This window comes from Benincasa hispida, chromosome 11 (assembly GCF_027475165.1).
Source record: "Benincasa hispida cultivar pf3 chromosome 11, pf3_genome.v1.1, whole genome shotgun sequence".
In the NCBI taxonomy this organism is placed as follows: domain Eukaryota; kingdom Viridiplantae; phylum Streptophyta; class Magnoliopsida; order Cucurbitales; family Cucurbitaceae; genus Benincasa; species Benincasa hispida.
Window position 1 is genome coordinate 85,432,499 of NC_143488.1, and position 21,477 is coordinate 85,453,975.

Consider the following 21,477-nt stretch of genomic DNA (forward strand, 5'->3'; position numbering starts at 1 on the left):
ACGATTAATGCATCCCACCGAAATTAATAAATGTCATTTTGGGAAAAAAAATCATTAATCACATTTTAGGATCTTTATTATTACACAGCAAAAGCTTAAAAAGAGAGAGAAAAAAAATTGCTGTAACAAAAAACAAAAAACAAAAAACAAAAATCGAAAATATTAAAATAATTGAAAATAATGGTATAATTATCCAAAATTATGTCTGTAAGCGGTCACTGAACCAATTCAAATTTTAGAATATTTATGAAATATATAAAATTTCTTTAAAATAATAGAAAAGTTGGAGAAAAGTGAAATATAAGGTCTTCTTTGTTATTATCCCTTCTTGTAAAATAGAGACTAAATTGGCTCATAGACTATTTTTCCAAAACTGAGTTTGATCAAAAATGTAATTTTCCAAAATAATAATAAATAAATAAATAATTATAACTATCTTTTTTTCCTAGTCCCTAGCTTGCTTTCTTCCACCACTGTCTGAACCATCGAAGCGCTTCAACGCACAGCCATGGCGTCCTGCAGAATCGCAGCACGTTCTTCTCTTATTCTGCTGGAAAGCTGCAGTTCCCGAAGACCTCAATCGATCTTCCCTTCTGTTTCCCTCCCCTCCCTACCTCTTTCTTCCTTCTCTCCCTTCTTCACCATCGTCACGAACCGACGTACCATCCTCTCTCTTTATCTCTTGGACTCCATACAAATCTTTACATTTCTTTTATAAATCTGTTCTTTATTTTCCTTCTGTTTTGATTGCTATATAGTCTCAAGAAGCAACCCTAATGCAGTTTCTACGAGATGTTTTGCTTCATTTTCGGCCGCAACTTCTTCAATAGAAGTAGCAGATGCTGTGGGTGACCGAGAACCGCCGGAGATTCATACACAAGACACGGTGGAGCACCTTCTCACGCACTCCGATGACGTTGCCAGGTTGATGAAGATGGAGCGGAGGCCGTTTGAGTTAGATGGAGCTGAATATCCACATAGAGGGCGGTGGTTTCCGTACCTGGATAAGTTTAGCTGTGGAAGTTCTTGGTTGAACAGTGGTGAGATTTTGGAGGCCTTAGATCCTCTCATATTGGACTCGAGGAAAGAGCGGTTCAAGAACGTGGTGCGGAATAGGAGCTACTCGGTTTGTTTGGTGGTGGAAGGATTGAGCGATTTCGGCAACGTCTCGGCGGCGTTTCGATCTGCCGATGCGCTTGGATTTCAGTCGGTTCATGTGGTCTCTTGCGACGCTTCCAAAAGGTGCAACAACCATGGAGGTGAAATTGTTTTCGAATGCATTTGTTTTCTCATTTCTTTTGGGAAAACTGTTTGAGTTTGGAATTTGGCAGCTTCTTTGTCTTCATTGTGATGGTGGAATTTCATTATTGTTCTTGATGCTTTTACTTTGTTGTTCAATTGATCACTTGAATTCAATCAATTAGTCAAATGCCATTGCTGGTTTCATATGGTTAGAAGGTTAAATTGATCAAATACGTTTGATTTTCATTGATAATTGTTAGACATGGGTGACAATGTGACACAAATTGAGCAACGGAATGGAGTGTTTTCTTCCTGCAAATATGCATCTCTTGTATAGTTGCATGTATATATTATATTTCTCTATGTATATAATCATTGGAAACTGTATACCATTCATCGATTAAAATGTTTATTTTTCATTGCACAGATTTTCTTTTCATATTGATTTTCCATGTGAAATATATATGTCCATATGTTTTTTCTTCCTTCATGTGCTATCTTTATCTCCCATTTCATAACAGTAAGTGCTGTTTGTCTTGGACATGAAACTTTAACCAGCGCCTGTATTCTCATGCTTATCCTGAATGAGATGATGCTTTGATAAATTAGGGTGCAACAGGGGTGAGGTGACATATAATGCCTATGTGGAAAGAGCTACTTCTATTTAATGGGTTCATTCAACTTACTATGAATGACAAAAGTTTCCATTTCTTACATTTTCTTTTGTGAATCATTGTTTTTCTCATCTTTCGTTGTCTGACATCATTGCAATTTGATGCAGGTACAGAGAGAATCGTCATGTTAGCATGGGAGCAGAGAAATGGTTGGACATTGAACTTTGGAACTCCACCCCAGAATGTTTTAGAGTTCTGAAATCTCGCGGTTATAGAATAGTCTCTACACATCTAGGAACGAATGCGGTATTGATCGATTATTGCACTTTCCCCCTTTTCACAATACCATCTCCATGAAGTAGCTTAACATTGAAATCATGTCTGCACTTCTATCCATCTTTATTATGTTCTAAACATTTTTAAACTTGTCCTGACAGCTGAGTTGCGATTTTCCTGTTGTAGGTTTCCGTTTATGATATGGATTGGTCGTGTCCAACTGCCATTGTGGTGGGGAATGAAAGTAGGTAATTATCTTCTTGCTCCAATAATTTGGAGTGTGATCAAGTTTAGAGCACTTTAAGTTATGGGATGGTTAGAACAGTTGTTTCTCTTTGTTATTTGATTCACTGTTTTGAATCACTGCAAGTTGGGAGATATCAGTTAAATTTAGGAAATCAAAACTGAATCTGCGTTTAGAAGACTGTCCTAAACTTTTGTTATCCAACAATTCTTTGAAATCTACAATTAACTCATGCTTCATTTAGCAAGTTCCGACACATAATGATGTCTGAATCGAGAGAAATTATACTTGTAGCTAGTTATGACCTTCACTTCACAAATTATGTTGGAATCTGAGGTTAAGATTTTTTCCGTCTTCAGGGGAATAAGTGATGAAGCCCTGGAGCTATCAGATTTGCATTGCAGTATTCCTATGAATGGCATGGTAGATTCCTTCAACGTTTCAGTTGCTGCTGGCATTCTCATGCACCATGCTGTCTGCGACCGTACTTCTCGACTGGTAACTTAAAAAAGAGTATTTTTTATACTTAGATTCATTTTTCCATAAGGGATTTATGTCGAATTTTATTGCCTGGATACCTCAATAAGGGAGAATCGTCATTTCTCTCAGAGTTGGGATGTGGGCTGACAGACTTTTCAGGGTGGGGGCCGATAAGGAGGGTGTCGAAAATAGATATATATGTTAAGGATTTTAAGGATGCCAACACATAAAGTCTTGCCTATCTACCAAAAGAATAGGGCTTACCAAAGGAATAGGTTGGTTACAACCAAATATCTAACCATTTGTATTTGTTGAGTTATTTTTGCATTCCCAAGTTAGGGATTCCATATTTGTATAAATACATCACCTATGTACATTTCAAATACAAGAAATCATAAAGGAAAAGTTGGCTTGCCACTGTCATTTACTGCCTATCGTCTACTTGATTGAAACTATCATTTACCTTTTCTGATACTATCGTCTACCTCCTGTCGCAGTCGTCTACACGATATCATCTATCATCTACCTCCTGACGCTATCATCTACACGATATCGTCTACCTTCTGTCGCAGTCATCTACACGATATCGCCTATCTCTTGAAGCTGTCGTCTACCACGTTATCGTCTACCTCCACAAACGCTATCGTCTATCTTTGATGCTATCGTTTACCTTGTCTAAGTGCTATCGTCTGCAGCGTGAGTCAAGCCATATCCTTCAACTTCACATTCTAACTTGGTATCAGAGCAAATAATGACCAACTCAATCAAGGAAACCTGGGAGCCACCCTTGGCACAGCCAACTTCAGCGGCCCACCCTTGAACCAACTTTTCAATCAGATAACCTCCATTAAACTTGATCGCAGCAATTTCCTCCTATGAAAAAACTTAGCACTTCCAATCCTTCGGAGTTATCGACTCGAAGGACACCTGACCGGACAAAAAGTTTGTCCCCCCAATGTTTCTGCAATCTGCAATCGGTGAGAGCATACCGATTGGATCGACTGGAGCAGGAGCTGCTCCACGCAGCATAAAAGGAAGCTCCGGTAGTGGTGCTTCCAGTTCGTTGACAGCACTTGAGGTAAATCCTCAATATGAATCGTGGATGGCTGTAGATCAACTTCTCCTCGGTTGGCTGTATAACTCCATGACACCAGAGGTTGCCATTCAAGTGATGGGATGTGAATGTGCAAAGGATCTATGGACCAGCATTCCACAACTCTTTGGTGTTCAGTCCAGAGTTGAAGAAGATTATTTGAGACATGTGTTTCAAACAACCAGAAAAGGTAATTTGAAAATGGAAGAGTACCTTCAAACTATGAAAATGAATACTGACAATCTCGAGCAAGCTGGTAGTCCTATGCCACCAAGAACTCTTGTTTCACAGGTACTACTAGGACTTGATGAAGAATACAATGCCATCGTGGCCATGATCCAAGGGAGAGTGGACATGTCGTGGCTTGATATGCAGTCAGAACTTCTCCTGTATGAAAGGAGATTGGAACATCAGTCAAACCAAAAGACGACAGTAGGTTTCAACCAAATCAGTAATGCATCAGTGAATATGACAAACACTAGACATGTCAACCAAAACAACAAGACCAATAGCAGCAATCAGTCTATTGGGGGAGGACAACGAGGTGGTGGTGGTCATGGCAGAGGTCGAGGCAGGGGAAGAAACAACAAAAAACCTGTGTGTCAAGTCTGTGGGAAGGTGGGACACATAGCGTTCTACTGCTTCAACAGGTATAGCAGAGATTTTGTTCCCAATTCTCCTCAAAACAAGGTAGAACCCTTCCCTAACAATCAGACGAAAAACACACAACCTCACCCAACAGCCCTAGCCATTGCTTATGGAAGTAACCCCTTTCTGACAAGACAAGAAAACATGACTGATGCAAATTGGTATGACAGTGGTGCCTCCAATCATGTTACCTCAGACTTCAACAATCTTGGCAATCCGATTGAATACTCAGGTACTGGTAATACTCTGGTAATTTCTCATGTTGGAACTGTATGTCTGTCTAGTGATGCCTGCAATTTGAAATTGAATGATATGTTGTGTGCCTGCCATAGCAAAAAATTTGGTCAGTATATCTAAGCTAACAAAAGACAATAACGTGTTTATTGAATTTCACATGAATTACTGTCTTGTTAAGGACAAGCGTACGAGACAAACGGTAATAAAGGGAATGCTTAAAGATGGATTGTATCAGTTAGAGGGTGCAGAAGTCAACTCGAAATCAGTAGGAAACGGAGTACCATCGCAACTAGTGCACAAGAATAAAGATCTGTCTGCTCTTAGCATATCTTCGAAGCATAGGGTGTCTAAGGTTACATGGCATAGAAGGCTTGGCCATCCTTTGTCAAAAACTCTATAGTTTATTATCAAAAGTTGTAATCTCCCTATGTTATCTAATGAAGAGCTCAACTTTTGTGATTCTTGTAGCTATGGAAAATCGCATTCTTTAGCCTTCTCTAACTCTAACTCAGGAGTATCTACAACCTTTGAACTTATACATACTGATTTGTGGGGTCCAACTCCTCTCTTGTCAACAGATGGGTACAAATATTATGCTATCTTTGTTGATGATCACAGCAGGTACACATGGATCTATCCTCTGAGGTTAAAAAGTGACACACTGGCAGCTTTTCAACACGTTCTCACCATGGTACAAACTCAGTTCAATACACTGATCAAGTCTCTACAGTCGGATAATGGTGGAGAATTTGTCAAGATACACAAGGTCTGTCATCAGATTGGCATTGCTTCCAGATACACCTGTCCATATACGTCAGCACAAAATGGAAGGGCTGAGAGGAAGCACAGACACATAGTTGAGATAGGGCTAACTCTACTAGCCCAAGCACATCTTCCCTTACATCATTGGTGGGATGCATTCTTATATTCAACTCTGCTGATTAATGGTCTTCCTACCCTTGTCCTAAATGGACAGTCTCCAATGGAAGTGATGTTAAAAAAGAAACTTAGGTTCGAGGAGCTTCGAATATTTAGGTGTGCATGTTTCCCTTGCTTGAGACCGTACAATTCACATAAGTTGAGCTATCGCACAGAGAAGTGCATCTATCTCGGTCCGGCTGTGAATCACAAAGGCTATAAATGCCTCAACCCCAGTCGTAGGCTATTCATCTCTCGGTATGTTGTGTTTGATGAAACGGACTTTCCTTGTCAGGTGTCTCCTTCAGCTTGCAGACCAGCCTAGCAAGCAGTTGCCGTCCACCCGGTCTTCTTGTTGCCCCTCAATCAGGGCACATCGCGCAATGTCTCCATGCCCTCTACGTCCACAACCTCAGCCTCACCAACTGTCAGAACAACCCACACCTAATCATCAGCTAATACCTCTACAAATAACCCAACCTTCCTACCTCTTTCCTCTAATCGTCTACCCACCAATTGTGTACCCAACGATCGTTTACCCTCATCGTCGAGTGACCAGCCCACTGATCGTCTACCCACCAATTGCTTACCTAGTGATCGCTCACCCGACGATCGTTCACCTATCGATAATTTACCCAACGATCGTTTACCCGCCACCCACTTACCCACTGATCGTGTACCATCCGATTGTTTACCACCTGACTCACCATCACCTACCGCCCAACCCACCGATAGTTTACCTTCATCGTCCCCTGTCCAGTCTTCACCCGATACTGTCCCACACCCTGTGCCCGTGTCTACTCATCCCATGATTACCTAAGGAAAGGCAAGCATCCTCAAACCCAAAATACCGCCCTCCCAAACCCAAAAAGACTGGTCCCTAACTGAACCTACCCGAGTCAGTGATGCGCTCAAAACCACGTAGTGGAACAAAGTAATGAGTGATGAATTTCAAGCATTAATGAACAATCAGACCTGGACTTTGGTTCCTCCGTCACCGTCAATGAACGTTGTTGGCAATAAATGGGTATTCATAATCAAACGGAGTCCTAATGGCTCCATTCTATGCTACAAGGCACGTCTCATAGCAAAAGGCTTCCATCAAAACCCAGGCATCGATTTCTTTGAGACGTTTAGTCCAGTGGTAAAGGCATCCACCATCCAGATCGTCATTAGCCTTGCGGTATCCAAAGAGTGGCAGCTGAGACAGTTAGATTTCAATAACGCCTTCCTTAATGGCGTCCTCGAAGAAGTTTACATGTGCCAACCGTAAGGATTTGTTGATGCTCAACTACCAAATCATGTTTGTCGCTTACACAAGGCCATATATGACCTCAAACAAGCGCCAAGGGCTTGGAACAACACGCTGAAAACAGCACTATGTAGCTGGGGCTTTCAGAATGCTAAGTATGATATATCTCTCTTCATATATCGGAGCACTTCTACCTTGATACTCTTACTAGTATGTGTTGATGATGTAATTATCACCGGCACCGATCAGCACGCAATCAACAAGCTTGTAACAATCTTGGACTCCAAGTTTGCTCTAAAAGATCTTGGCCAACTCCATTACTTCCTTGGAGTCCAACTGCATACTGTCCCCAATGGAGTTCTACCGAATCAAGAAAAATATGTCGAGGACCTACTTCACCGCCTTGACCTTAGAGATCTAAAACCGACACCCTCTCGAAGTGTTCTCAACAAGCAACTCTCTATCTCCGATGGCACTCCTCTTGACAATCCCTATATCTATCGGAGCACGATTGGCGCCCTACAGTACTTAACCACCACGAGACCTAACATTACATATGCGATTAATCATCTAAGCCAGTACTTAAAACAACCTACGGATGTTCACTGGCAAGCGGAGAAGAGAGTTCTAAGATATGTTAGTAGCACTCGACACTTTGACCTCTATATTCAACATGGGTGCTCTAGCCGTCAATCCGGTATTTCATGCGCGGGCCAAGCACATTGAGATCGACATTCACTTCATTCGTGATCAAGTTCTCAGTGGTCAGCTTGATGTTCGTTATGTACCATCCTCTGACAAAATCGCTGACTGCCTCACCAAGACCTTAACAAACTCACAGTTCTTCCACCTTCGATCCAAACTCAATGTAGTAGAACTACCCTCTCGTTTGAGGGGGATGTTAAAGGATATCAAGGATGCCAACACATAGAGTCTTGCCTATCTACCAAAAGAATAGGGCTTACCAAAGGAATAGGTTGGTTACAACTAAATATCTAACCATCTGTATTTGTTGAGTTATTTTTGCATTCCCAAATTAGGGATTCCATATTGTATAAATATATCACCTATGTACATTTCATATACAAGAAATTATAAAGGAAAAGTTGGCTTGCCACTGTCGTTTATTGCCTATCGTCTACTTAATTGAAACTATCGTTTACCTTTTCTGATACTATCATCTACCTCCTATCGCAGTCGTCTACACGATATCATCTATCGTCTACCCCCTGACGCTATCGTCTACACGATATCGTCTATCTCCTGTCGCAGTCATCTACACGATATTGCCTATCTCTTGAAGCTGCCGTCTACCTCCCACAAACGTTATCGACTATCTCCACAAACACTATCATCTATCTTTGACGCTATCGTTTACCTTGTCTAAGTGTTATCGTCTGCAACGTGAGTCAAATCATATCCTTCAATGCTTCTATCATACAACTGATGGACTATGTTCATTATCAAACTTTTCAGGGCTGTCATGGAGATCTCACATCAGAAGAAAGACAAATTCTACTCGCCGAGTTCTCTCTAAGGCATAGCAAGAGTGCAATCAGCGTTGCGAATGAGTTCGCGAAGCGGAAGGGTTCTGCGATATCTGGAACCGAGGTCTTGCTCTAGAATGGCAAGAATTTGGCCGCTTGATGCGTCTAGGAAATGTTTAAGAGAAACAGAAACACACAGTAAGCCCCCTTCAAATTTAAACTTATACAGGTAAAATTTCTAACGAATCCTGGCTCAAAAAATTTGCAACGAGTAAGATTTCAAAGCAGTTTATCAGCCTGTTTTCTGTGACAAGCTTCAGCATCAATTCATATGTATAATGTTATTGTAGTTCTGTATTTGACTTCGAGAAACGTTATCAGAGTTGTTTAACATCAATTCTTTTTTTCCAATGATGATGTCTACCGTTCTCATCAAAAGAGAGAACTGTGCATCAGAAGTTTATAGCCCATGTTTAGTTTACTAATTCGTAATGAAAATGGGTATAGTCGTAATAGAATTCTATTGATAGATCAATTGTAATGGGTTACAATAAAAAATGTAATTGGATTGTTTGTAATCATGTATAATTTTAAGTTTGTCACATCTATTTAGAGTCAAACGATAATAATAATGGTAACCATAAATGTGACCATAAATGTTACAAATTCGCAACTTTCATGTTATAGTAACATAACGGCAGTTGTAATAGTAACGATATTGGTGTAATTTTTAAACGTAATTGGATTGAGCAACTTTCGTTTAGTCAATCAATTTGTATTTTTTATGGGTTTGGAAGTGAGTCTCAGTTGTCAATATAGGTACAAACCACGAGTAAACAACACTTGACGTAATTTGATGGTTTAACTTCTTAGCCTTAAAAAGCAAATATCTCAATTTTCGGAAAACATCCCTAGAAATTTTGACAATGTTGATATGAATGCATATTTGTGAAAAAGTTACAAATATATTTAAAAAAGAAAATTCATAAAAAATTTAATGAAAAGTGTAAATCTATTATTGTTAATATTAGGCCTATTTTAGTGATAATTCTACTATATTTCATCCCATTCTTATGATATAATAAAAATGTTGATTTACTTATATCGATATATTTTTATTTTCTTTTGATATATTTACTATGTTGAATTTATGGACATGTACAAATGTAAAATCTTAGAAATTTTGGGTGTAGCTATTTGAAACCAAGGATTTAATTTTTTTTATAAAAAAAGTAATTTATGAAAATTTAGAGTTTAAATTGATATAATTGTTATTATTATTATTATTTTGTTTTAATTGATACGATTTTTTTCTCCAAAGATACAATTGTGTGTTTTCTCCAAAGATACAATTGTCACATTTTTACTGTCCTTGAAATTGGATGTCACATCCAATTTAAAAGTGGTCTATCACTAAATATTTGGGTGAATTTTAACTTTCTGGAATAAATTAAAATTTAAATACTATTTTACTTATTTATACTTTTGGTTTATTTTGGTCTCTATATTTATACAAATTTCATTTTAATTTCTTTACTTCTAACTTTCGTTTACTTTTAATCTTTATAATTCCAAACGTCTATTTTGGTTCTTGTATTTTTAGGAAGTGACCAGTTTGATTCCTATTTGTAAAATTTTATACACAATGAAAATTCTTTAATGTCCTCTAGTAAAAACATGGCTAGCAAACCCTTGAGGAAAAGAAAAGTGGATAAAGAAGAAAATCGAAAAGAGGAAGAGGTAAAAAAATATTAAGGGTACTTTAGTAATGTTGGTTGATGATGACGTGAGAAAAATTATTAAGGTCTTATTGGGTAACTATTTTATTTTTTGTTTTTGTTTTTCAAAATTAAGTCTATGGACACTAATTCCACATCCAAATTTCTTCCTTTATTATCTACTTTTCACCAAGCAGTCAAATTTTGAAAACTAAAAAAATAGCTTTTAAAAAGTTGTTTTATTTTTAGAATTTGGGTAAGAATTCAACCATTATACTTAAGAAAAATACAAATTAGAGTAAAAATATAGATGAAATAGGTTTAATTTTTAAAAACAAAAACCAAAAACTAAATAGTTATCAAATGGTCTCAATTTTAAAAAGTTGAGCAAAAGAGAAAAATTCTTTTAAGTTTTAGAAAGTTGGGTAAAATCTATTTTGGATTCTTTTTTTTCTTCTACACATTATCTCTAAAAACATAGCATCAATTCCATTTGAGTAATTTATTTATTCATTATGAAAGTAATTACTAATAAAATAAAAATATGTCCAACTAAAGAGGGAGTAAAATAATTTGTTGTTAGTTTTGTTTTGTTTTAGTTTTTTAGTAAGTCATTGGTTTTATTAGAACATAAGCTAATTTTATTTGTAAATGTTAACGAGTACAAATGTTTTTTTTAACAAATTTAAAATTAAAAATTTAACATATTAAATAAGAAATTAAAATTTTATAAAATTACGAGGGCAATCGTTTTAAGGGGATTTTCAAAAATAGAAAAATAAGAAAAAAATTTATACAAAATAAAAAAATTTTAATCTTTTTTAATAGAGACTGATAGAAGTTTATCAGTGTCTATCCATGATAGAAGTTTATTATTGATAGATGCTGATAGAAGTCTATCGATTTTTTTTTGTTATTTCTGTAAATAATTTGACATTTTTTCTATCCGTGAAAATTTCCCTTGTTTGAATGGCAAAACTACTAGAAGTATTTTCAAAAATGTCATTGTGTGATAGACAATGACATTTTGCTATACTTGTAAATAAGTTGGAAGTATCCTTAAACTTTATACTATGTGTTAAAAATACATTGAACTCTTAAAAATTTCAAAAATACACTTAAACTTCCAAAAGAAGTTAAAAAAAATATTCCTACCGTTTGTTTTGGATGAAAAGTGTTTTGTGCTAAAAATACCCTTGAAATTTCAAAAGTTTCAAAAATATCCTTAAACTTAAGAAAATATTCAAAAATATCCTTTCTATCAATAAAATCATCGATGCCCTCTTACTTCTCTATTTTCTTTTTTTTTTTCTCCCCTCTCTTCTTCAACACCCTTTTTCTCCCTTTTTTTTTTTTTATTAATTGATTGACAATTTTTTAATCTAGAAAAATAATAAACGTGAATAAAACTATCCACTTCAATTAAGGCATATGGATTATAACAAGAAGAAAAAAGTAATGGAAGCATCAAGAACCTTAGGACTTAAATATTTTAACACGGTTGTAAATTAGCAGTTGAGTGTGCTAATGGCCAAATACATTTTCTTTGTACTTAGCTATTTATCATTTTGGTATGTTTTTAAGGGGAGATTTTGATTTTGGAATTTTGTGAGATTGTATGTTTTAACTAAAAGTTTTAGTTTTTATTTTGATTAATGAGAAAATTGGTGTAAGAATTGACCAAACAAGAGAAAAATGAGCATATCAATATGGGAAAAAAAAAAAAAAGAAAAAAGAAGGATATCTATATAGTTATTTTTGCAACGATGTATTAATGATTTTTGTTCATATACTAATAATAAGAGTATATAAAAAATGAGATTATCTATATAAAAAAAATGAGGATGTCTATATATTTTTGTTTTAAAATGAATCCTTTTCAAACTCAAAAATTTCAAGCAAATTGATCCCTATACAAACGTTATGAGCTTTTTTCTCAACTTTTTTTTTTTTAAGAAATAGAGTTATTTTTGCAACGAGATATTAATGATTTCTGTTCATATAATAAGTATTTTTTGCATATTTTTAAGTAAAATATTAACAACAAAGGTATTTTTGAACTCTTTTTAAAAGGTTAAGAATATTTTTTAAATTTTATGGACTTTTTTTTTTAAGAGATGTAATTAAAGTGTAAGGTGGGAGAATCGAACCTCAAACCACGAGGTTGATAATATAAACATTATGCTAATTGAACTACACTCTTGTTGGCATAGACATTTTTTTTATACAAAATACAAAGTTCCGATTATTAAATTTAGTAAGTGGTGTAATTAAGAGAGAGATTATAAATTGATAGGTTATCTAATGTAACTAACAAAAAGTTTGTAATAAATAAAAATGTGTACATTACATCATCATTAGGATGATTTTGTTGCAATTTTATGAATATAGAAAAAAAAAATTAAGATATTTTACTTATTTATATTTATGGATTGATAAATCAGATATATTTTGTCGATCCACGAAATAAAAAATGAATTGATAAGAATTTTGAAGAGAAACAAGATTATCACTTTATGGGATAGAGATTCTCGACCTGGCAGTAAATTAAATTGATTCATTCCTACATTTTGGTAAAAATAAAAATCAAAGGCAATGAAAATTTTCATTCCCAATCCTTGATTCACCTAAATGAATACAATTATCTTTCTTCATTCCTATATTAGTGAGTGTCCACCTCTCACTAGTCTCACAAGACAATCATTTGGGCTTCCTACATTTGAAAAAAAAAATGTTATTAAACTCATGTTTATGTTTCTGGTTACTAAATAATAGTAGATTATACTAATTACCAACTCTAATCTTTTGAGCTTGCTATTTATGAAATGGAACTGCTAACATAAGCAAAACATGAACCCAAATTTTCATTTCTGGCGGTAGATTGATGTTTATACAACATCGAATCAATATGAGAGAATGTGTATCTACATTCCTATAGAATGTTTACTCACTATAGACATTAAATTACCATGTAATCCATACATCTCTCGTAGTCAAAATTTTACAACTAAGATTACTGGATAACAGAAGTTTACCACTGAATATTCCCTATCCCTCTTCTCCATCTTTACACTGCGAGATAAAAGAAAAATTTCCTCTTGAGATAAATGTCTCTTGGTGGGAAATGGTTAAAAACGGAGAAGCATTTGGAAAAAACAAATCAAGAAATATATTTTTCTTGCTGCTCTTGAAGAAGCCTTGCCGAAGACTTGGCATCCAGATAGAGAGCACAAACTTCTTCGAGATCTCCCTGTGGATGAGAAGCAATCAAATTTTAGAGTCTATAATTGGAGCTCTAGTTTAGGGCATCAATCCGAACATGCCATTAATATCACATCCAACTAAGATCCGAGAATCTGTCAAACTTTATAAATACCTTGCATATGCTGTCTCGACCATTCATTTTCGCCACAACACTAGCAGGCGACAGCAATTGAACCGCATGTCTACAGACCAACCAAAAGATTTCAGCCTTAATAGGGTTATATGTTTGCAACTGATTTTAGCATTATCCTAAGCACTATTGTGGTGCTCAAAATTACTTAGTTCCCACTCAAAGTCATTATTTTCAGAACTTTATAAATGCTTTCAGGTGAAAAAAATAAAAACGAACACAAACAATCAATAAAGTGTTGTAGAGTCCTTTTGACCTATGCAAACTTCAAGGAAGCACTTGCAAGGATGTTATTAAGCACTTTTTACTCAAAACGCTTATAATCAAATAACCTCTGTCAAAACTACTTACTTTAAAAGCATTCCAACAAACACATAAATCTAACGTTATGGTACCTTAACGATGTTCTCTGGCCCATCTCCCCAAGGAAAGCTAAACTTTCTTCATCTACAACCAACTCTTCGACCTGTGCCCGAATGGCTAATATCTTCACAAAGCATCAGTAGTGATAGCATCGTCAGTGGTTTGCCACCTTCATACATAGCATAAGATTTTAAATTTCCTTCACAAAAGAGTGCAAACTGACCTGAATCATCTCGGCAGGGCCATAAGTTTGAGTTCGGATGATCACCAGTCGGTCCAACAAATCAACAGGTATTCCATGAGGACTATTCATATCCGTCCCTCTGAAAAAAAGAGAGAAAAAAATCATTTGTTCAGCAATAATTTTTTTATGGGTGCAAAGATGTCATGTTTTCGTTTAAAATAACAACTGCATCCAATTTCAACTCGCTGAAAGATGTTTTTTAAAAGTCTCCAACTTTATTTCAGATAGTTATTTTATTTGTTCAAAATAAAAAATATTTCAAATCATTATTCAAGTAGGATTTAGCAATGATGAAAGTTTACAGAAGTATCTATCAATAATTAGGAAAAAGAATCAACCACTGAAACGTTGAATATGAATTCCATGCATAAAGATGGAGGAAACATTTCATAGCATGATAAAGGTGCAAGAATGAGCAACTTGAAAGACAATCAACTAGAGGTAGGACGACTTCCTACCGCACATTGCAGATTCCTCTATTTGTTGCAAAGATCACTATTGGGGACAGTGAGCTCTCTAAAGCTCGATTCAAATACGAAAAGCACTCCATATCCAGCATATGCACCTGCAAATTTGACTGACTTCATAAACAAGCTAAAAGTTTTGAGTACGGAGAATGTTGAAAGAGCTGAAAGTGAAGAAATAACCTCATCAATGAATAGAACTCCAGGGACTAGCTCTGCTATACCTTCATCGATATATCGGTTAACCACCTGTCATTTAAATAAACCCCAAAGAATTATACTTACATTTCTTGTGTTTAAAAATACCTTGCTGAAATAGGAAAAAAACCCTCCGGTATTTTAGTACTTTTTTTCTTTTTTTTCTTAAAGACAACTTTTATTGAGAAAAAATGGAGCATAGAACGAAGCAAACCCTCCAGTACTATTGAAAATATCATGAAAGTTGGAACAGTTTGGTTAGTATGTCCTTGTGTAGAATATGAAATTTGGCAACAATAAAGGTCTCAGGTTACTTTTAAGAACGTGCAAAACAAAAATAAATCAAAACAACTAAGAACTCACATACCCAATCAAATATGACAATACCGTCCACGATTTAGGAAAACACCAAGAATGTATGTAACTGAAAAGAAAATCCTTTCAAACAGAAAGAGATACCTTATTTATTTCTTGCCGCAACTTGTCTGTGATTTCCGTTTTCCTTGGCTTCATCATCTGACCCATTAGAGATAGTATATCCTGTCCACCTTGAGGCCGTGCATTGGCAGCATCTAGATCATGTAGAGTCACATCCTGTCAGGTACAAACCGAAAATCCAATAAATTAAAACAAGGACTATCAGCTGTATCAATAAATGCAAAAGGTGTCAAGAATCATGAAAAAGAGTAGGCAATAACATTGCTTGCAAATCAGAATGACTAAAGTTTTAACACTACAGATCCCCAAATATCAGAATGTTAAGCCAGAAAGATACAAAATGATCCTGCTATTAAAAACACATACAATGGATGCACATTCCAATCACTTGTATGAGACATGCTACCCACAGAGCTCTTAATGAAACATGGCATTCTAGTGCATAAGCTTCTTGCAGCTTAGTACAAATTGAAGTAGCGTGAGTCAGTTAAGGGCATACATACAAAGTCAACACTCAAAACAATATCATCAAACAAATGAGATTTCGCAAAATCATAACAAATAAATAACTAACCAACACAAAACAGTTTACAGTCAACCTGTATTGGACAAAGTTCTGATACAAAAACCTACATTCTACGTGCTGTTTTAAATGTGCATGCTACAACTTAATAGTTTTCATGAATATTGATAAAACTAACTATATATGTTAAAATAAGAACGCCAGAATTTATATTAAAGAAAGCATACCCTTTTCTCTTAAGCTAGCAAACTAAAGATTCAGGACTGCAAAAAATTATAAGAGGAAATGGAACACAATAACGGTACTTCACAGGGAGACAACCTGGACTATTTCTTTCCTTTTGTGGACCTCCCCTTTAGGAAGTGGAACATATTCTTCAGCTTCAAGATCAAACTCCGTAGCAAAAGCATCACTTCTACCCACCCTTTTTACAGCTCCACTATTTGCTTCTATATATATAACATCACCAACAGCTACCTGCAGAATGTGCAAATTCACTCACCGTTACAATAAGATCAAACCTGAAAATTACTTTGCTTCAAGATGCTTCATTATAACCAAGACTGGTCATCGGTAAAATGGAAAAAGAGATGATCGAAGATTTTAAAGAAATGATACACGTTAGAAAATGTCACCTTCTCTTTAATTAAGGCATCATAGATGGTCGGGTCCAATTTTAGTTGCTTTGTTCCTTTAATAGTTTTCAAACCAATAATAACATGGCTTATGCTTTTGCCATAGCCACCAGTCACGCTCTCTGTTTCTTCTGGTGAAAGTTCAGTCACCTGGGAAAGATACATCATATCAACACCACTAGACAATGAAAAAGTTTGTAGTAGCTATCCACAACATTTAAAGATTCATATGCTGTAGGTACTAGGCAGTTACCTCTCCCTCATAGACCTCTTTATTTTCCTTGATACGTAGACCAATAGATCGTCGGAAATTTTCCATCAAAACCTCAGTTTTCTTCACTTCGGATGAGTATACTTCAGACCCAACCATTGGACAAAAGGGCACCTGTGCATGATAATAAAGTAAGCATATTTTCTTAAAGCAGGTTATAAGCCAACACTGAAATAATTCTTGGAATCTTTCTAGAAGTGGGGATGGAAGAGGAATTAGAAGGACCTTGCTTCCTAGCTCCTGTGAAATTCCAAGTGCAAGCGCAGTCTTTCCAGTACCAGGAGGTCCAGCTAGAAGAAGTGCTCGGCCAGCCATTTTCTTCTGACGTATCATATCAACAACTAGCCCTGCTGCTTCTCTGGCTTCTGATTGACCCACAAAACCTGAAGCTAGTGGCATTGCCTTTCCTGAGGCCTAAGGTGGAATATTAAGAGAGAGCTAGAGATGAGATTTGAAGCACAGAGAAGGGGGAAACAACCAAGCTTGCTCCAAAAGAGATTAAAACAACAGAAGGAATGAAAGAAGGCAGAATTTTTAATAAAGGACAACGAGAGCGGAAAGTATATGCAGTATATCATACACAAGCTAAATCATGGAGGGAGGAAAGACTTGTAAGCCCTTGTTCCTTTTCCTCTTGTTTAAGCTTAGGAGTAACTTAAATAAGTTTAGAATTTACATCAATGAATCATTTGGAATATATGACCTAAGTATGTTTTGTAGCTAAGTGTTGAAGTTGGTAGTTGGAATTATAATAATTTTTATTGGTTTCGAAGTAATTTTAGATCAAATAAGAATGGTCATTTACCATACAGAGCAAAGTAAGAGCAAAATACCTCAAGACCAAGGCCTTTAATGTGAGTGTGAGTGGCTACCCGTTGCTTCTTAGAGGTTGATTGCACCTCTTCTATCTTCACCTTGTCCATCTGGGTGGAATCTCTGATGCTCAAAATCTAACGTGCCTGTAAAAGAGGATATTTGATATCTGAGATAACCATGTTGACAAGTTCTTTTTTGCTTCCTTCATCTTCTTAAACTCATTTTTCTTTAAATATAGTGATTTTTTTTTGTTGGTTTCTTGTAATTTATTGATACAAACTTTTTTTTATTTGTGATGTATTCATTTAGTTTTATGTTTTCATTTAAATTGGTAGAACATTGGATGATGAAGAAATAAATAAATAAATAAAAGCTTCTCTTGACTTTCTTCTTTGTGGGTGAACAGAATTAATCAACATGAATCGACGGAACAGACCAAAACAAAACAAAAAACAAAAATCAAAACCTTAGGGTTCTGAAAAATGAGGGGTCTCACCAATGGCGTGGGTAAGGGGATGAACCACGGTTTCTGTTTCTGAGAAGAAGAAAGAAAAAACAGAGATAAGTAACTCTGCTTGCTCGGATAGGCGAGAGAGTGTGAGAGGGAGCGGCGGCGAGCTCGTCGTAAGGTTGAGGCTGCGGCAGCCGCTCGGACTGCAACGGGGATGATGGGAATGCGGCAACCGGCGGGACGGGGTGCAGTGGCCGGTAATGGGAGGGAACGTAAGTGAAATAGGGTTTTAGAAGAAAGAGAAAGCTGCTGAGATGATGCTTGCTGCTACGGAGGAGAGGAAAAGATGAAAGGGAAAGAGAAAATATGTTTTTTTCCTTTTTTTTTTCTTTTCTTTTTTTAGAAATAATTTTTTTCTTTTCTTTTCCTCGTTAATAAGAAACAACGCTTAGCGGATTAGAAAAACGAGCATTAAGCTCAACATTAGGCCTTAACTACAAAGGTATCGTATCGGTCCATTAACCATCCGATTCTACACCATTAGTAGAAGCCCATCTAGCTAAGGAATGGACTACCTCATTACAAGAACGAGAAATAAACAAACAACTTGATAAATTACCAAAATAAAATGAGGTTTTAGAAAAATGACCAAATGGATCTTTCTTTATGAAAATGGCCAACCAACTAATTTTGATACTATTTAAAATTTAGGAGTGGACAAAAATACCCTACAACCAAATCCCTATAAATATGGTGTATTGAAAAAAAAAATCTAATTTAAAATAGGATCTAATAAACTAAATCATCCAAAATCTCTCGTAAATTTGAATTCTGAATATAAGTATTGTGAAGCAAATAAAAAAATAAAATATATCAAAACCAACTTTAATTCTTAAAAAACAATATCTAAAAATAATATCATTTAAACAAAAGTAATCTACAAAATCCAAAAATGATAATTAGAAATTAATGGTTGAAAATCTTTTATGTACAAAATTAATGTTAATCATAAAATATATTGAATTATAGTTTAACTCAAAATTTAGGCACAGATAAATAAATACATGTATTCAAAATGGCTATTGAATGAAGTCAATCTCATATAAGTCCAACAAATACCTTCTACTCATAAAGAGTTAAAAATTTTAAATATGTTGTCATACATACTCTCAATATTCAATCTTCATTAGTATGACTAATACCTTGTATTAGTTGAAATTTTCATCATATTTTGTCACAAGCTTTATTCTAAAAACAATTTCAATCTCACACAAGTACAGTGTAATAGCTAAAAACTTCATCAAATCATGCAAATGAAAAATATTATGTACTAAAAACTGTCCCTTAAACCACACAAATACTCCCTATACTAAACTCTAAAGTCTTTTTGCAATAACTTCCCCATAGATATACAAATACTTCAAATGATCAATTCATCTTTCATTCTAATCATCATCATTTGAAAATCTCACAAATTAATATGCAAAAACACTTTGAAACCTTAATTAAAAAACACATTACATATCTATAGTTTATAGGACATGGATTTCAATCCCTGCATCCTTCTCCAAGGCAACCAAGACTTTTGGTAATGGGGTCGAAAATTTTGTGTCCAAGAAATGTTGTTATGGTTTGGTCGCGAGGTGTGAGTGTTCTAATGTTTACAATTCATATTTTGAAATTTTTGTTAACCGAGTTTGAAACATCCCAAATTCTCTCAACGTGTTATTCTAAGGTTTAATCCTTTTACGAGCTAATAGAGAGACCTAATGAACCTACGATCATGAGCTTCGATGATTTGAGATAATTTGGTTAGACTCTTTAAACCAAATTAATCACTATTTGTTAACTACCGATACACACCACCATAGCTCAGTAGTTTCACTCTTCTCACAGTATATATATTTCTATCCACTTGATTTAACCATAATCAGTAAATCGATCCTTCACAAGTTGTTTGTATCTACAACTAAGTCAAAATTATCGTTTTACTCATGTAATACATCTTGTTCCTTAAATCCTCACTGATCCTCTATTGAACAATTGGTTTACGGTCCAACCAATAAACTGAGTCCCTCTCTGCACGAGAGGGCAGGGCCCCTTTATTCAAGACCAGGAGTTAGTACTTAAGGGAATAACTTATCTACCGACTCTAAGGCGGGCATGAGTGAATTACATCTTGCAGGACTATGTCCCCAACTATTTATCTGGTCTTACTCTTAAAATGGGAGGCTTATTGAACAGTGATGTTGAATCACTCTCACCTATGCAAATTAATGGATAATTCTGAATAAACAGGAATTCATAGTTAGCTCGGGATTAAGATCGAGTTACCTTAGGATATCGAATTGAAATAGTCAGTTTTAACAGTAAACGGTCGTTATAAAGAAAAGTGACTATTTCGTGGTCTAGTCTTATCCAAATGTCTTTTGCATAGGATACTCCCACTCGCATGTCTCCCCATGAACGATTTTGGGATCACATCGTTTATATCAATATACAAAGTGGGGCACATCCATTGTGTCCCCAGGATAAGGTACTTAACCTTGTCCATATACTTTGAAGGAACTTTAATTACAAATAACTTATGAGCGGAAGCGGATCGTCCAAACTCCACCGTGAAAGAATACATACATCACAATCATACTAAATAGATTATGCATTGAAACATAAATTACAACATGCTTCTTGAAATAAATACAAAGGTTGAGAGACAATACCATTGAAGAACACTTCTTCAAGAATATCCCTCAATCAATCACAAATGCAACGAGACGAACTCTCTCGAACACCAGCAACAAGTATAAACTCGATCTTCAAAAAATTGGACACAACCACAAGATTACCTTGGTATTCTCTGTGTGAGAATCCAGGAGTTGTGGGCTCTAGCTTATTTTGGATTGAGGGAAGGATTGAAGTGAAGGAGAAAAGTGATCAGGTAAGGAATAAATCTGTCGTGTAGAAGACGAGGTTTATCGCATAGACTCGATACTCGGTCAATTAGGCTCTCTAAAACCATCGTGTAGTAAAACTCTTTTTACTCGATAGTTAGTCTGACAACTCATTTCGTATAATCCATTAGAAAAACAAATTTTCTTCTTTTATTCCACTCATTTTTCATAAAACCGTATAACCACCCACTAAGGGTGGTTATTAGAGAAAAAGAAATTTAATTATCATATAATTAATAAATTATAAATAAATACAAAACTTATAGTTTTAATATTGCATTATATACAATACATAAACTATAGTCATTTTTCTCTTTTTATGGCATTTAATATAAATCATATTTATATTAGTACCTTGATAGCTTTTAAAAATACAAGCTATTGTAGCTTTTTACTTAGAATTATGAGGGCTAATAAGCAGAATATACGTTAATAATACCAAGAATTCATATGAAAAATGAGCTTGCGTCGACCAGCACCAGAAATCCTCACTAACCTTATATCATGTGTTATTATGCAT

At 35.4% G+C, this 21,477-nt stretch overlaps 2 protein-coding genes across 10 annotated transcripts; one reads left to right on the forward strand and one right to left on the reverse strand.

Annotated features, from left to right (window-relative positions):
* Positions 1-361: 361 nt before the first annotated feature.
* Positions 362-8,929, forward strand: LOC120091275 (tRNA/rRNA methyltransferase (SpoU) family protein). Of its 8 annotated transcripts, XR_005485686.2 has the most exons (7): positions 438-659; positions 759-1,242; positions 2,024-2,162; positions 2,319-2,380; positions 2,736-2,874; positions 8,202-8,408; positions 8,481-8,888. XR_005485686.2 is itself a non-coding variant. In XM_039049235.2 (6 exons), exons 1-6 carry the CDS (start codon positions 509-511, stop codon positions 8,625-8,627), a joined length of 1,098 nt encoding a protein of 365 aa, XP_038905163.1. In that variant the 5' UTR covers positions 362-508; the 3' UTR covers positions 8,628-8,929. The 8 variants fall into 8 exon arrangements, 6 of the variants coding, with proteins under 6 accessions (XP_038905163.1, XP_038905162.1, XP_090163420.1 ...); XM_039049235.2 differs by lacking the exon at positions 8,202-8,408 and having other exon boundaries at positions 362-659; positions 783-1,242; positions 8,481-8,929; XM_039049234.2 differs by lacking the exon at positions 8,202-8,408 and having other exon boundaries at positions 418-659; positions 8,481-8,929.
* A 3,729-nt stretch (positions 8,930-12,658) lies between these two features.
* On the reverse strand, positions 12,659-18,559 carry RIN1 (P-loop containing nucleoside triphosphate hydrolases superfamily protein). 2 transcript variants are annotated; one of them, XR_005485325.2, is made up of 14 exons: positions 18,052-18,472; positions 17,573-17,698; positions 16,965-17,153; positions 16,722-16,853; positions 16,469-16,618; positions 16,155-16,310; positions 15,332-15,466; positions 14,858-14,923; positions 14,669-14,775; positions 14,190-14,289; positions 13,999-14,090; positions 13,586-13,655; positions 13,245-13,459; positions 12,659-12,922 (listed from the first exon to the last, which is right to left on the reverse strand). XR_005485325.2 is itself a non-coding variant. In XM_039047179.2 (13 exons), exons 2-13 carry the CDS (start codon positions 17,660-17,662, stop codon positions 13,370-13,372), a joined length of 1,377 nt encoding a protein of 458 aa, XP_038903107.1. In that variant the 5' UTR covers positions 17,663-17,698; positions 18,052-18,559; the 3' UTR covers positions 13,050-13,369. The 2 variants fall into 2 exon arrangements, 1 of the variants encoding a protein (XP_038903107.1); XM_039047179.2 differs by lacking the exon at positions 12,659-12,922 and having other exon boundaries at positions 13,050-13,459; positions 18,052-18,559.
* Positions 18,560-21,477: the final 2,918 nt, after the last annotated feature.